This window comes from Drosophila santomea, chromosome 3L (assembly GCF_016746245.2).
Source record: "Drosophila santomea strain STO CAGO 1482 chromosome 3L, Prin_Dsan_1.1, whole genome shotgun sequence".
Taxonomy (NCBI): Eukaryota; Metazoa; Arthropoda; class Insecta; order Diptera; family Drosophilidae; genus Drosophila; species Drosophila santomea.
The window spans coordinates 9,444,971-9,460,596 of NC_053018.2; the positions used below are offsets into that span (position 1 = coordinate 9,444,971).

General features: G+C 40.9%; 2 protein-coding genes across 3 annotated transcripts in view; one reads left to right on the forward strand and one right to left on the reverse strand.

The window, feature by feature from the left end:
- Nucleotides 1-3,197: 3,197 nt before the first annotated feature.
- Nucleotides 3,198-5,159, reverse strand: LOC120447682 (uncharacterized protein KIAA1143 homolog). 2 transcript variants are annotated; one of them, XM_039629209.2, is made up of 3 exons: nt 4,963-5,159; nt 4,750-4,894; nt 3,198-3,409 (listed from the first exon to the last, which is right to left on the reverse strand). In XM_039629209.2, the coding sequence occupies exons 1-3, from the start codon at nt 5,065-5,067 to the stop codon at nt 3,198-3,200; spliced, it is 462 nt and encodes a 153-aa protein (XP_039485143.1). In that variant the 5' UTR covers nt 5,068-5,159. The 2 variants fall into 2 exon arrangements, with proteins under 2 accessions (XP_039485143.1, XP_043861889.1); XM_044005954.1 differs by lacking the exons at nt 4,750-4,894; nt 4,963-5,159 and adding an exon at nt 4,420-4,589.
- A 1,753-nt stretch (nt 5,160-6,912) lies between these two features.
- Nucleotides 6,913-15,626, forward strand: part of LOC120450094 (peroxidasin) — a 30,130-nt gene continuing 21,416 nt past the window's right edge. The window contains exons 1-3 of the mRNA XM_039632888.2: nt 6,913-7,065; nt 7,671-7,695; nt 7,757-8,142. Of these exons, the coding sequence (XP_039488822.1) occupies nt 7,976-8,142 (167 nt within the window). The 5' untranslated portion in view covers nt 6,913-7,065; nt 7,671-7,695; nt 7,757-7,975. The remainder of the gene's footprint in view (nt 7,066-7,670; nt 7,696-7,756; nt 8,143-15,626) is intronic.

The window sequence follows — 15,626 nt, forward strand, 5'->3', positions numbered from 1 at the left end:
CGGACCAAAAACGGGGCAGCAGCGGCAGGGGAAGGGAAGCGGGGGGAGTTCAAAGAATGGTTTTATACAAAATGGCTGCCATATTGGATTAAAACTAAAATACAATTTAATATGTAATGTAAGTATGTAAATGGCATTACACTGCGAGAAAAAGCACAAATGCAGGATGGGGGGAGTTATGGTTTGCCGATACATGTAATTTATATACTTTGGCATTAACACACTTGCCTATAAATATATATAAAACATATATTTATATATGTTTATGTGAAATGTTTGTATGTACAAACGAACAGTTACCGAGCAGAGCCAACAACACGATTGACATACATACAGACACAAACGCACACACACCGCCTGCACACACATATATACAATCTATATATACGGCACATATATATTTGTATGCTTGTAAACAGGGGGAGGGACGCAGGGCGGGGGGCGGCACGGATGACGACGTTTGGCTTTAGCTTTATTTTTTGTAGTTGTTTTTGTTGCTCGGCTGGCGGCGTGGTGGAGTATACTACCGCTGTTGCTGTTGTTGTACTTTTTGGTACAGGAGCGTGTTTTTGCGCTAGTGTTTGTCCCTGTGTGCGTGTGTGTGCGGCTCTTGCTTGCGTATGTGTGTGTGTTTTTTCTGCTGCTATGTTGGATCTCACCTTACTTTTAAATATTCTAGGTTTCTTTCAAACTGAAAACATTTTTCAGCCGCATTTACCAATGTTTTTCTCTTTGCCGCACTTACATTCACATTTTCCCGTCACAATCGGCAGGTTGTTGTTTTGTTTCGCCTCCCTTTTGGTCCCTTGATCACAATAAACAAAAAACCGAACTGCCAGCAAATGAAAGACCGTATTCTTTGCAAAATAACCAGGGAAAATCCGAAAATTTTGCGTGGGGTTTTTTTTTAATTGGAGAAAAAAAAACTGAGTGGAAAGAACGCCGAAGGCGGAGACACAAGAGACGAGCGAACTGGAAATGTGTGAGGCGGAAAAAGCAAAAACAGAGTTGCAACGAACAGCCGGGCGCGCTCAGGGTTGCACCTCCTATCGGTTATCGATTGTAGGGCATCGATTAATTGCTGGTGCCAATTGCTGATTTCGCAATTATTTTTGAATTTAATTCGTATTTTTGCTTATTTCTCTTCTCAATTAACGGCAATAGCTTTTACATTGCCGGCTAGGGAGAGAGCTCTCTCTCTCAATCGAACGCCTCTCAAAAATAGCGAATAAGCGTATGAAGCGCATGGCCCGCACACATGGGCCTTTGTGCCTGTATGTGTGTGTGCATGAATGGAATGGCGTGGAATGGGAGGGAAAACAAATTTGACAATTGTACGCGCGCCACGAACGAAATGAACAAAACAAAACTGAAACGGCATTGCTTGTCGCCGGTTTTACTTTGATGGATTTATGCGAATCGGCATGTGCAGAAATTCAAACAGAGCGCGCGAAAATTTCTAGATGGCCTTAAATGTGGCAGGTAAATATGGCAAATTGCAACTCCCCCGCCGCCGCGCCCCTTTCACCAACACACTCATACTAGCACACACACTAGCGTCTTAAACTGTATACTCATCACGATACTTTTGCTGATGCTTCTTCTTTCTCCTCCAACTTATTTCAGATTACGCTGTCCCTCTCTTTCGCACCCACGGCCCCGGGGTATATACAATCGTACATATCTATCTATATGAATACATACAACTAAATATGTATGTCCGTATGTAAGTCGCCCTATGCATGTGTGCGTGTGTGTGTGTCTGTGCGATTTGGTCTATATGCAAGTACAAAATTTGAAAGTAACCCGCTTCTGGCGCATTTTCCATCCCCGTCCCCTGACCGCCGCCCGGCCCCTTCCCCGTGATCATCAACTTGGCAGAGGTCGAAGGGCATCCGGAGCAAGGAGCAAGCCACCTAACCAATCGCCATCATCATTAAAGACCCCAAACCCCAACTATCGCCGCACTTTATGTTATACATACACGTGACCCTTTTCGATATCGAGTAAATTAGCCAATTCATATTTTCCAGTGCAAAGTAACAGAGTTAAGCAGAAATTACTCAGGCAGTTGGGTCCTATTATCTCAAAAGTTCATTCTATAGGATCAAAAGTTTAGATACAAGATACATTTTTAAGATTGATCGCAGTCCTCGAATGTATTTAAATGGATTATTAATAATTATTAATTACTTTTTGTGTAATCAGGTGATTTCGTGAATTAAGAGAAATTACGTATCAGCTTCAAAACTTCAGTTGTTCGAGGACTTGCTCTAAAAGATTTGGACTTCGATCAAGATTAAGGATCCATCTGTATTGCTATTGATCAACAACTTTTCTTGACAAAAAAAATTTAAAGTTTTTATCTATTTGTTTGGTCATTACTTGCAAATTGTAAGAAAAAATAATTGTCTATCTACGTATGTAAATTTTTCAGTTTCAATTTAAAGATCATTCCTTCTATTATCTTTTCTTACAGTTTAAGTATATGTAAACAAATTATATAAACCATGTTTAAATTCACATATCTATGATAAAATGTATACTACAAAAAATAGAGATAAAGATCATTTAAAAAAATATCACTACATATATTAGGATGTGAGTCACTGATATTTCTCCTAGTTGTATGATTCACGTAAAGTACATTCTTGAAAAATAATGAAAATAATTAGTAAGTTAATTTTAAACGACTTTAAACGAGCATCTCTTTGAAAACATAAATTGAAAATCAATTTGGAAACAATTCATATTTAATGTTCTTAAAAAGAAGTTTGAAATATTGAATAGTTTTTTGCTGGCCAACGTGTCAAAACCATGATGATCTAATCTCAATGATTCATTTCTTAATAACATTAAATAAGAAATACATGCATATATGGAGTGCAAAATCTCAAATATGTATGTATATACTATATCCAACTTAAACTTGAGAAATGTTGTATAGAACTTGGTTCTTTAATTACAAATCCACAATCTGTAGTGACAGCGTCATTTTGGGGTTCTGATACATACATATGTACATAAATATGCAAAACCCAATATTAAAGCCACAAAACTCACATAGCAACAAAAAAAAAAATCGAAGCTTAGTTAACAATCGTTTACAGTTTTTGACCTGAATTCCTCACCTTAATCATTCGCTGTAGGTTAACTTGGTTTGTACAAGTTATAGACAGATAACTAAGATGTGATCTTCAATCCTGGGACGTCTCGTCCTCCTCGTCCTCGTTGAAGGACAGTTTACTACTGGCGGCCTTGGGCTTTTTGGTCTTGGAGGTCTTGGTGCTGGACTTTTCGGACTTCCTGTTGGCTTCGGATTCGGGCTTATTTTTCTCGATATTGGGCTGCTTGACACGCTGCTTGAAGACTATGGGCTTCGTCAGATCCGCTCGCTTTTCGGCTAATTCTGGAGAAGATTAGAAATGGAAAGTTAAACTACTATTATGGGTAGAATTTAAACGGAGTATGGGAGTTATGCAATCAAAGCAATGTAAGAATAAACGGCATTAGTCCCAAACTGCTAAACTTTTAAGGAAAGTTATTATCAAAATCGAACACGTAAATTTGTATGTTGTTTGGTTTAAAAGATGTCATAAACTAATAGGAATAAGGTACTTTAAAAATAATCTGATTTTTAAAACTGCATAAGCTTAATTGGAAATCGTAAGGTGAATAGAATGCCGGTGCTGCATTTCATTATTGGATTGGAAAATGTATCTGGGTTTTAAAAACTGCAGCATGGCAAAGGGGGGGAAATCAGAACAGGCCACCCACCGGCCCCCATCTCCCCGCTTTGCTCCTCCCTTTTCCAAGCAGCACCCACAAGATGTTTTTCTCGGCCCTGGGAGTCCGCCGCTTCTCCCCCCTCTGCTCCACCTACTGATTCGCAACCCGCCCCCGCTGTTCCGCCTGCCCTTTCCTCGCCCTCCCCCTCCGCCACCTTCACCACGTCGTCAAGCCACTTTGGCCCGCTCTTTTTCTCTTTGCTCGCCTGCTTCGTTTATCATTGTCTCTCCGCTTTGACCGCCTCCTTCATCCGTTCGTTCTTGCACACGTTGTTTTCACCCGATTTTCTGCGCTCTTCCAAGGGGCCCAAGGGGAGAGGGGGCAAGCGGAAGGGGCGGACAAAGCGAGCGGCAGCTGCTGTTGTTAACTTCTTTGCCGGCTGCTTTATCGCACCGCCCGCTTTGCCAACGATTTTCATCACATGCTCTGCTTTGGCGGAGCCCCCAATGAAAATGTCAGTGTGTATGCTTCGTCGGCTAGCCAGTGCGGGTGTGTGTGTCTGTGTGAGGGGTGCTCCGCTGGGCAAAAAAGGGAATCTTCAGGACGGAATGCCCAAGATTGCCATGGCAACATGGGGCTTTACAAAGATTGAAAAACCAACGGTGCTCTTCAAAAAAAAAAAACACCTACTTGCAACAAACGGCTGTTTTCGCAATACCGTTATATTTTTATTGGCAAAAATGCACAAGCACACGCGCGCACACATGCATAAGCACCGCTATATACGCACGTACATATATATGATTTAGATATATGTAACGACGGGCAGAAGAAGACAACCGCTCGATTCTGACTGAAAAGTTAAACTGAAAGACAAACTACAACATCCTACCTACGCACACACGTGCAACTGCCGCCGCCACCGTTGGCTATGTGCATATGTGTGTGTGTGTGCGAGCGTGTAAATATGTATGTACTAGAGCGCTATGTATGTATGTTTGTATGTACATATGTACCGACCTTTGGAGGCCAACAGTTTCTCCGTTTTGGCCTCTTCAGCGGATAGATCTCCCGGCTTAAGGACGACCACCTGCGGCTGTTCGTCCTCCCGCGAATCCTCCTCAGAATCGTAATCCTCCTGATCCTGCGGATCCAATCGCTGGCGCTATCCAATGGTTATATGTACATATATCCGCATTAGAATGCTGCAGAGACCTTCCCCCAAAAACTCACCTTGGTCTCTACGGTGGGTCCCTCCTTGTAGCCAATTTCAGCCTTTAACTTGGCCAGAAAACTCGGTTCTTGCGGCTTGACGTACGTTATGTTGCGCTTGGACATATCAGATATGACGGCTATATCATTGCACTTCTCGGCCGATTTAGCAGCGGTTTTTGCACTTTTTATTTACCACAAATGTCGATAAGAAAAACATATGCTTATCGAGCAGTGTGGGGAAACGCGCGTTGACAATACTGCAACGATTACACCTGCTGCACTCTTAAAAAACATAATACATTTTTAAATCCAATAGTAATTGTTATAATGTTAAAGTTTAAGCTTGCTTTTTTAATACTTTTAGTGCCATATATTTGAGTCCTTGTTATTTATCGATAACACCAAACAGCTGTACTATACTGTGCAAAGTGCTGCCCATAAGAATAGTAAAAGGCAGCACTGTTAACCAAGCCGTTACTTTTTGAAAAAGTTTGAAACTATTCAAGGGTTCATATTTTTTAAATATGTATTACTGCACGTGTTGAATATTTTTTTCTTATTTGTTATAATACATTTCTTGAAACACAATTTTTCCTGCTTACCTCTCCAGAATATCAATTGCCCCGGGACGTGCAATCAATTTGCGAAGAGATATGCATCCTCATATCTTGCCAATCAAAAAATGGGCGCATAAAACTGTCGCATAACTTGCAAATTTTCCGCTTCACCTGGAATTCTGTGCTCCGAAACAGAAATTTGATCGCTTCTGACAGCAAAACAATACACAGCGGCATTCATCAACGTCAGTGGCTTCCATTTGCGATGTCGTATGCACAGCTTCCTCCCCCCGATAGAAGCCCCCCGCTCTTCCAGGGAACATAATAAATCATCTGCAAATTGATTTCAAAACTTCGACAGCTAACCAAAAAAGTGCTGCAGAAAAATAAAAGGCAAATGAAAACTGCAGCGAAACGGAGAAATTTTATGAGCTGCAGCATATGTTGGCAAAAATACAAATAGGCTACACTGAGCAAAATAGCCCTTCATATATTTATGTAGCTTAGGTAAGTTATAAGATTAGAAAATATAGGTGTAAAACTTTAAGAGCTTTCACCTATATCTAATAAATTTGTATTTGATTTTATTTATAAACCTAAATATTCAAATTCAAAAGTTTAACCAAATAAGTTCATAACTTATTAATAATAAGACCAGAAATCTATAATTCAAATCTTTTGTTTCTCTGTGGAGAAGGGGGATCCCCCCTGGAGAAACTCCGATTCTGCATTCTGGCACGCGGCTGCAGCTTTTCCCCGAAGGGTTTTCGCCGGTCCCCGAACTAATATCAAATTGATAGCTTTTAAATTTGATTTCGCGTCTTATCACCGACCGCTTAAGCGAGCAGTTTCGGATCTGCAGCCCCCCAATCACCACGCAATCCCCACCGCCCCCACACTACCCCCCGCACTCCATGATGGTTGGAAAAACAAATGGAGTGTGCCGGGAGAAGGGAGGAGGGCGTAACCCCCTCATGCATTAAAAATGAGGATGGCAGGGCATTTGATGCTGTGCAAGTGCAACGTGGCGTATGCTTGTTGTGTTTTGTTTTGCTCGCTTTGGGTCCGCATTGAAAATACATTGAAAATGCCGGTGCAACACAAGTGTTTCGGCCTTGATACGATGCCCTGCGATATACATATACATATATATAAGCTATAAGCTATATATGCTGGATATAGAGTCATCCATCTGAGCGGCCCATTCAGAATCCATAGGCTTCAGTCACATGCTGGCCAACTAATATCGAGCACCCTTGAGAAGCCAGAGCCTCAGCATCAGCCTCAGGAAAATGTTATCACAGTCTGCATCCGGCACGGAGTCCTCCGCCTCTGCCGAAGTGCAACTCGGCGACTCGGTTCAAATTCCGCTTTTCAGTCTCTGCTCCTCGGCGCTCAGATGCTAGTCGGCATTTGGCGCGTGCAGTTCAGTTCACTGTTCACTGTTCCCTGTTCACTCGGTCGAAAATTCGCCGGACTCGCTAAATAGCGAAATATCGTTCTAAAATTAAACAATTCGCGGAGGCACTGAGAGAAAACAGTCGGTCGAATCGTTAGTAATTCGGTAATTTTTATTAGCAAAACAATGAGAAACTCAAGCTTATAGTAAAACTTTGTGGAACTAAAATAGAAAAAGAATATTTGTAAATTTTAAAATGCCCAACTGAAATAAAAGAAAATATTTATAAATTATAAAGTGACTAACTTAAATAGAAGAATGTATTACTTAATATTTGAATGGCTAACTAAAATAGAAGCAAAAATTTCTAAATATTTAAATGCCTCACTGAAATGGTAGAATTTATTTTTATATATTTAAACGCCAACTGAAATAGAAGAAAGTATTTCCTAACATTTAAATGCCTAACTCAAATAAAATAAAGTATTTTAAAATAATTAAATGCCTAACGGAAATAGAAGAAACTATTTTTACAAATGTTGTTATTTTTATTATGTTATTTTTAAATGCTTAAATAAAATAGAGGAAAATAGTCTTAATATTGATATGCTTTAAAAGATAGCATTAATAAAGTTTTAAAATCGAAGATCAAATTGAATGAACTCTATTCCATTGAAGATATATTAAGATATAAACAAATTACATTTTCCAAATGTATATTTATTCATTTTGTTGAATACTTTTTCATATACTTTTTTCTGGGATATGAGAGCTTATCAATTACCCTCCAAATTCGTACGTTTCCATAAGAGCAGATATGACTGCTTAGTATACCAAATGATTTCTCTTTGTGCAGCTGCCTGAGCCTTTGGGCGATATGTGAGCCTCACACTGCCACAGTGTTTTAGGGACCACACTCGGTGATAAGCGCTGTCCAACGGCTCAGTGATAAGCGAGTGGGTCGAACTTTCGCCCCTTGCAGGCGAGATTGTCGTGTGTGGAGTTGAGTTTCTTGAACAGTTCTTGGATAAACATCCAGTTGGTGAGAAGTGCGCGAAACTAGACTGCCCTCGAAATGCGAGTTCCGCTGCTGCTGCTGCAGCTGCTCGGCTTGCTGCTCCTCTCCGGCGGAGTCCAGTCCATCTACTGCCCGGCCGGATGCAACTGCTTGGAGCGCACTGTGCGCTGCATCCGCGCCAAGCTGACCGCCGTGCCCAAACTGCCCCAGGATACCCAAACGCTGTAAGTACTCTTTGCCATTTACTTCATTTCAACAAGCAACATATATCGATTCAATACTTAAATAATTTAAGATAATCAATCAATTTTAAGAACTTTTATGGTGCTCCTGGAATTCAGTTTCCCAGGCTTAAGTTCGAAATGGACTTTTAATAGTTATTCTTGTCCAAGTTCGGCTTCCAGTTGCCTTTCGTCGAGTGTACATAAATCAACGCGGGAGTTGGCTTGCTAATCCATAAATTAGTTTTTAATGTTTTCTGTGCACGCTGCGAAAAGTTGACGGCGTTAATTTGACGCCCCCCATTCTGCTCCTCCTCCTTCTATGGAGTCCTCCTACTCCTCCTCCTCCTCCACCTCCCGAGGGAGCCAGCTCCAGCTCCGGCTGAATCCATGAATCTTCCGCCAAGCGGCGCTATGTTGACTCAATTAAACGGATGTCTAACCGGCGAAAGCTGACTGCGATTTGTATATTTATCACGCTGCCTGTCGCGTATTTGCATACATGTGCAATATTTCTGACGTTGCATTTATTTTCGAAAATGTCAGCAGTTTTCGCATGAATTTCGGGCACCACAACCATTCCGCATCCAACGCATGCAACTTGGCAAATGTTTGCGGAGCATATGCATATTTATGTAGGCCGTGGCGTGTCCCAAGCCGTAGGAACAACCTCCCAAACTCGCATCCTGGCATCCTAGCAGAGTGCAGCAGCTGCTGCAGCCGATGGCAAGTTATCAGCAGACAGAAAAACAGTCTCCACTGTGGGACAACAAGATATCCGGACAGACGGAGAAGCACGGTTTTCGTGGTATTTACGGAGAATTCAATTTCCAGCGGGGTTGACGGCGCTTGAGCCGCGCTTGATGGCCGGGATTCGCTGATTCGCAGCGGGGAAAAGCTGCAAAGGATTTTCACACACACGCCCGTCAGGTGGAAAGCCAGGACCATCGTGGTCCTGGGAATAGGTGAAGCCACTCACTTCACGTGTCAACGAATTTGAAAGCCCTGAACAAATCGATTATATGGTGCTTCAAAAACTATAAAGTGCTCTCTCAACTGGGGCACATTATTCGCTGATAGATTTTAATTTCTGAAAAAAAATCATTGGAAACGATGGATAATTGAATGTTCCTGAGGTGGAAAAAACGGTTTTAAATAGCTTGATTAAATTATACGAAGGAAAATGCTCCAGCCAAGCTGCGGATTTCAAAACTCCTGACAGGTGGATGAATGGGTGAAACCAATTACTGCAGCTGTCATCGAATTTTGGGTCCCCAAATACATGGATTTATTATTTCATTTTCGCCATTGAACGAGTGAGTTATGGGAAAGTTCCGTTTGGTTCATTTGGCATTTTAAAGAATGCTTCCAAATTTAAATGAATATTTTAGCGATTGACCCAGCGACATAAAAAGCTGGTATTAGATTATGAATTTAAGCTCGCCCGACAGGTGACAAAAGCATGAATGGTTGGCAAAAAACAAAATTCCAAAATTGAAAAATAATATAAAACTAAAAACTTCTCTGACCGCAGCAGAGTTAATAATTGAGTTAACCAACATATCAGGCCAAAGCAAAACTATACAACTATGTGCAACCAACAATGCCTTTTGTATTTAAATATTCTATTGTGCAATCCGCAACGCCATCGAATCCACATCCATTTGCAATCTCAACAGGAGGATCACATTCTTTGCCATTTGTTTGGCTTGCCGCACAACAATTTCTCAAATGGGTGAAAGCTGTGGAAAACTGGTAGTGGGAGCCAACAGCATTTGGCAGTACTTAAATTAATCTTCATTTTAAATAAGGTGATGGCTGCATAATTTATCATGCCTCGAGAGCAACAGCATCCGCACACAACAATAGAAAAAACAAAAAAACTGAAAAACATGAAAAAACCCTGAAAAACACAGAAAAACACTGAGAAAGACTGCAAAAAAAGTGAGCAACTTTTGCGTTGCCATTGCGATTCGCTTTTCATTTATTACGCAGCCGACCCGTTGCACACTTTTAATTAATTTGTTTCATTTATTACTGCATGTGTCTAAAAGTTGCTCTTGTTTTCCCCCATACAAGCTCATGTTTGTGCATTTCGCTCTTGTCTGAGGCTGTCGACTCAGATTCCAGCTTTCTTTCCATAATTCTCAAAATGTTTCTCGGCAGTCTGTGAAAAATATGAGCACACATTTTCCCAACCAGTGAGACACTATCATTTTATAGCTCACACATGCCGACATTTCGGTTTTCGGTTTTCATGAAAATATTCTTGATTTAATTTCCTTAATGGCGAAAATTTTGTTAACAATTTCTGTCGGAAGGTCGCTGCAGATAAATGCCGAGCAAACATAAAAGAAACTACGTCAAAAAACTACGTAAATACAGACAAATTTTAGTAGAGGTAAGAGCAAAGTCAATTTCTAGTTAAATTGGACACAAAATTAAAGTCAAAAATTGCTGTCTTTGATGCGTATTATTTTTACTATATATGCTCATAATCAAATAGGTGTATTTGGGATATAGTATTTCAGGGATATATTAAAATAATGAATAGTAAGTTCGATAGCATAACGATCTTCAAGATCACCTCCTAGAGGTTTCCATTCAAGGATTTCCTGGCAAACTTACAAAAGCCTTTTCAGTGAGCTTTCTCCTATTTTGCACACTTCAGCTGCCATTCCTCTTCAATTTAATGCTGCTTACAGCTCCAGTCTTCTCAAGGCCTAAGCCACATTTCACTTCTTTCAAACTGTCCATCCATCAGGCATAAAGTCGCTGCCTGCGCAGCCATTGAAACTTCTCGCCGGGATGGGGCCATAAAAAACGGATGCAGCAGCTCCACATCCACATCCACGAAACATGCCTCTCACATCCTTGACTTGCCTCGAACAAAGGCCCAAGCATTTTTTGGCCCGACCCGTGTGTATTTAAACTGGCAACTAAATGGAAGTCGAAACTGTGTAACATACGGCATCATTCATCTTGCCACGCCCCCACCTCTTACGCCTCCAAACGCCCACTCACATGGCAGCTGCCAAAGGAGGGGGTGGGGCTCTCTTTCCTTCAGAGCTAAATAAGTGCACTTGATTTCATTTCATGATGATGCATTTTTAGCTGACCTCCCATAAGCACACATCTCGACTTGCTCCGCCGTGGAGGCAGTTGCTTTGTCATTATTCCCCGGATCGTGGAGCTCGTCCAGTGGATTTACCCCATCCATTCCGGACTCGTGAGCCAGTACTTACTTTTAAGGACCGAGAGAAATTGCTTTTCGATGGGAGAAAAAGTGGTGAGGTTGAAATTTATGTAGCCTAGCTCAAGGTTATTGGATTTAAAACAATTAGGCAATTTAAAGTGTAGAATAGCTTTTATTTATAACAAAAATTGAGAGTCTTAAAAGAAATGGATTTACTTGAAATTAGTTATCAAATATATTAATATAAATATATATAATATTTATAATAAATACATATCAAAGCAATTTCATATTTCTTTGCTGTCTATGCCCCCTTTTTGCTCACTGTATCCTCAGTTGAAAAGACGAGCACATAAAACGCACATGCAGCCAAGACATATGAACTAAATCTGCTCGCCGTCAGCCACTCGGCCACACATGCTATCATCTAATAACTCGGGCATTATGCACATATGAAATATATCTCATAATGCCACACCGACTTGCCACGCCCCCGCATGGCCACTACCCGCTGCCGCCCACTTTGCGGCGGTGTGTCAAAACAAAAGTCGCCGCACGTTGCATGCATGGCATATTAAAAAGTTTGATTAGCGTCCAGTTCGCTGCCTCTGCTTCTGCCACGCCCACTTGCCACCCGCCCACTGGCCGACAATATGCCACACCGTCCGGCAAATACACACAAACACACACCCACAGAAATATGAGCATGAACATGAATATGAATACACATACATATATGGACAATATTTGGCTCCGTTTTTTTTTGCGAATCAACTATTTGCGAAAACTATTTTGCTGGCAAAAATGTTCCAACTCCCCTGTTTGCTCCCGCTGCTGTTTCACTTCGACCCCCAAATCATCCATCCTCTTTAGGCTACCTCATATATACATATATATGTATAGAGGGACAAGCCCCCGGAAAAAGCCCGATTTTGCCGTCATACTTTCCTGAATTTCTCATCTCGTCGGGTGCATTTATGCGTGAGAAATGCCTTGTATTTTGTAGCTAGTCGTCGTGGCCATATCCTTGTTCCTGTTGCTGTTCCATATCCAGTTGCTTCTGCCATGTTGTTATTAAATATGCATAAATTTCCTTTTTGCACAGGACTTTTGCATTTACATTTGCTGTTTATTTGTCGGTGGGAATATTGAAATTGTTACCAATGGATAGCAGATTCCAGCCCAGAGAACTGGTTTCCGGTGGGCATGGATTCGCATGGATTCCGAGCTCCAGACTCACCTGTGCATAAATATCTACCTAGTCAGATGTGAGGTGGGAGATGGGAGTTGGAGGGGTAAATATCTAGATCTATCTATCTGGGAATATATGCAGGATATGCAGCCTGGATGCGGATAATTATAATTATAGTAGTCGGCAAGTTGTCGGTTCAAGTTTCTGGCCGATTTGTGAGTATTTCGATTCGCTTGTGTCGAGTTATGGTGGGTTTATGAAGCTCGTACTATTGCAAATAACTTGCAAATGAGATTTATAATTGATAAACAGAGAGCTTTCAACGTTTTCTCAGAATCTCTGTGTATTTGCAAATGAATTCTATACATTTTTTGCAGTTAAGTATATGTTTCATTTAGACCACATTTAGATAAATCAAATTTATTAAATGCCATTTATTTCCTCTGGCTAAATAATTATTAATAATAGGAAAAGATGTTTTTGTGGACAGTTTTATTAAGTGACTTGTGACTATTACAAATTATTTATGACATTTTTGGCTTTATGCCGCTTTTAATTAAAATGTGCCGTAAACAAACAATATTCTTAGTAATAACAACAAATAAGATGTGCGTACAAAGGAATTCAGACTGCAATGCTAAAAAAATGGAATAATGTAAAAGTGATTATAACGAATATAAATAACAATTTACATAATTTCTAGGTTAATGAAACAAAAAGGATTAATTAAAATTTATGTCAGTTTTCTTATGTTCTTTTTAAAATGGTTATAAATATTTTAAAATTAGTTATGTATTTTTACAATGCGTTACTTAATTTAATTGCTTACCTTCATTGCATTTAATTTCCTTTCTGCTTGCAATTGAAAAACTCATTATCCTAATATCGCAGTGCCATCAATCACAGCTGTCTGCGTTTGTCTAGTGATAAATCCTCTTACTGCATTCCGCATCCAATTACCAATCAATCAAAGAGCATCCAATCGTCGCTGTCTCATCCGTCTTCTTTTTATGTAGACTGCCACGCCCCCAAAAAAGGTTCCGCCCCCGTTTGTGAAATATAATATTATTGTTGTTACGCTTTTTGCCCTTGCAGTTCAGTCTGGTTTGACTTTTCAATTGTTGCCATATTTTCGCAGACCAAAAAAATTGACTACATGGTAATACAATTAAATTGTATGTATTGTATATGTATGGAATTCCTACCATTTCGCCACCCAATCAGTAATATGATTTGTAATTATGCAAATGAAGCGGTAGACCGTAGACCAGCGAACGCACTTGAATGGCTGAATGCAGTTCTCATTGATTAAAGCTGAACGTTTGGGAAATGTTCACTTTTTACATTGGCGCACCTCAAAGGGAAATCCCCGAAGGCAAAGTTTTTGCCAATCAAAGCGTATGCATTTTTAATTCACTGTCACAAGCAGAAGTGGAAATGGAGCTGCAATATCGACTGGCATCTCGGGGTGGGGCATTCCCGATTCGAGATTTTATATTCGAGATTCAAGGCTCAAGACTCCAGGATCGAGACTGGGTGGGTACACCAGATTACAGATTCCGCCAAGGAATCTGTCTGCCAGTCAGCCGGGCTTCGCTTCACTTTGACATAGAAAAATCTTCTATTGATTTCCCAAAACTCCCCCTCAATTTGCATTTAAAGTTGGACGCTTTCATTTCTCCCATTTCTTGCATCTCTCACTCGCGCCCCTCTTTAATGCTACAAAGTGCCACTTGGTTCATTTACCAGCAGTTCTCCTGCTCCTTCGGATCATGCCACTGCCCCTGTCCGTGCCCCTGCCACTGCCACGCCCACCAGCTTTGTCATTTCGCATGCTCGTTAGTGCGGAGCAAAGAATGCAAAGTAGCAAGATAGCAAGAGCTGTGTGGAAAATACAGCAGCAGCAGCAACATCATCGCTGCACAAACACATGCCACAATTTATAAGCAAAGTTATTCTGCCACCGAGAAACGGGTGGTGGCAAGGCGGTCAGGGGGCCAGGGGGGCGGGGCTGTGGCAACTAGCAACATGTCAAAGTGGAGCAATCGGCATGTGCAACGGACACAGAACAGGACACTGAACACGGAAAACAGGCGTGCACTGCGGGAAAAATCAGGCAGAAGTTGCCGCTTACCAAGCCAATATTGAGATGTTGTGGCTGCCACTAAAAGTTTTCTATCAATGAATACAGAAGTTGCAAAATGAATCATCAAACTGAATACCTAGAGAGCAAGTACATAGAGAAAAGAAATATACTTCATCACATCTAGTTTTCAATAAGTGTGCGTTTTCAGCAAGGCGAGCTCCTTAATGTAATAATTTAGCAAATGGAATTCAACTGAAATTCGCCTCATAAACCCTCTGTCCATAAAGAAGTCATAGAGTTGAGAATAGATTGCAGTGCAGTCCTGGCAACTGGCGGTCAAGCATAAGAAACAGCAGCATCAGCAGCAGAAGAAGAATTGCAGCAGCAGAAGAGGAGCTGCAGCCCATAAGTATGCTATGGCTATGGCAACGGAGCGAAGCCCAAAAGCGAAGGAATAAGTGCGCAAATAAAAGCGTTGCAAGGCGACTGCTGGATGCGGAAACCTCCTCCTCGTCAGCGCCGCCTGGCCAGGTGAGATGCCACCGCCATGTGGCACGAACTACAGTCAACAGCAGGCGATGGCCGAGTCAACAAAAAAACAACAAGACAGCAAGATTAATGTGGCTTAGTTAAATGGGCAATACTCTTTCACTGAATCAAATTCAAATGACATGTTCTTACTCTTGAAGACAGTATTCCCTCAAAAATCATAGATATTCAAGTGAAATATTTCATCTATAAGAAAATAGATATTCAAGTGAAATATTTCATCTATAAGAAAATATATATTCAAAGGAAATATTTCAGCTATAAGAAAATATATATTCAAAGGAAATATTTCATCTATAAGAAATCAATTAGGCAGAGAGTTCATCGCCTTATTTGTGACACCATATCAGTGAGTCATGAGGGTATTTAAAGGGTATTTCCGAACGCCAAAGGAAAAGGAGCTCCTGGCTCGCTCACTGCTCAACCAGGCGGCAAACCAAGTGGGTGAGTGGGTTTGGGGTCCA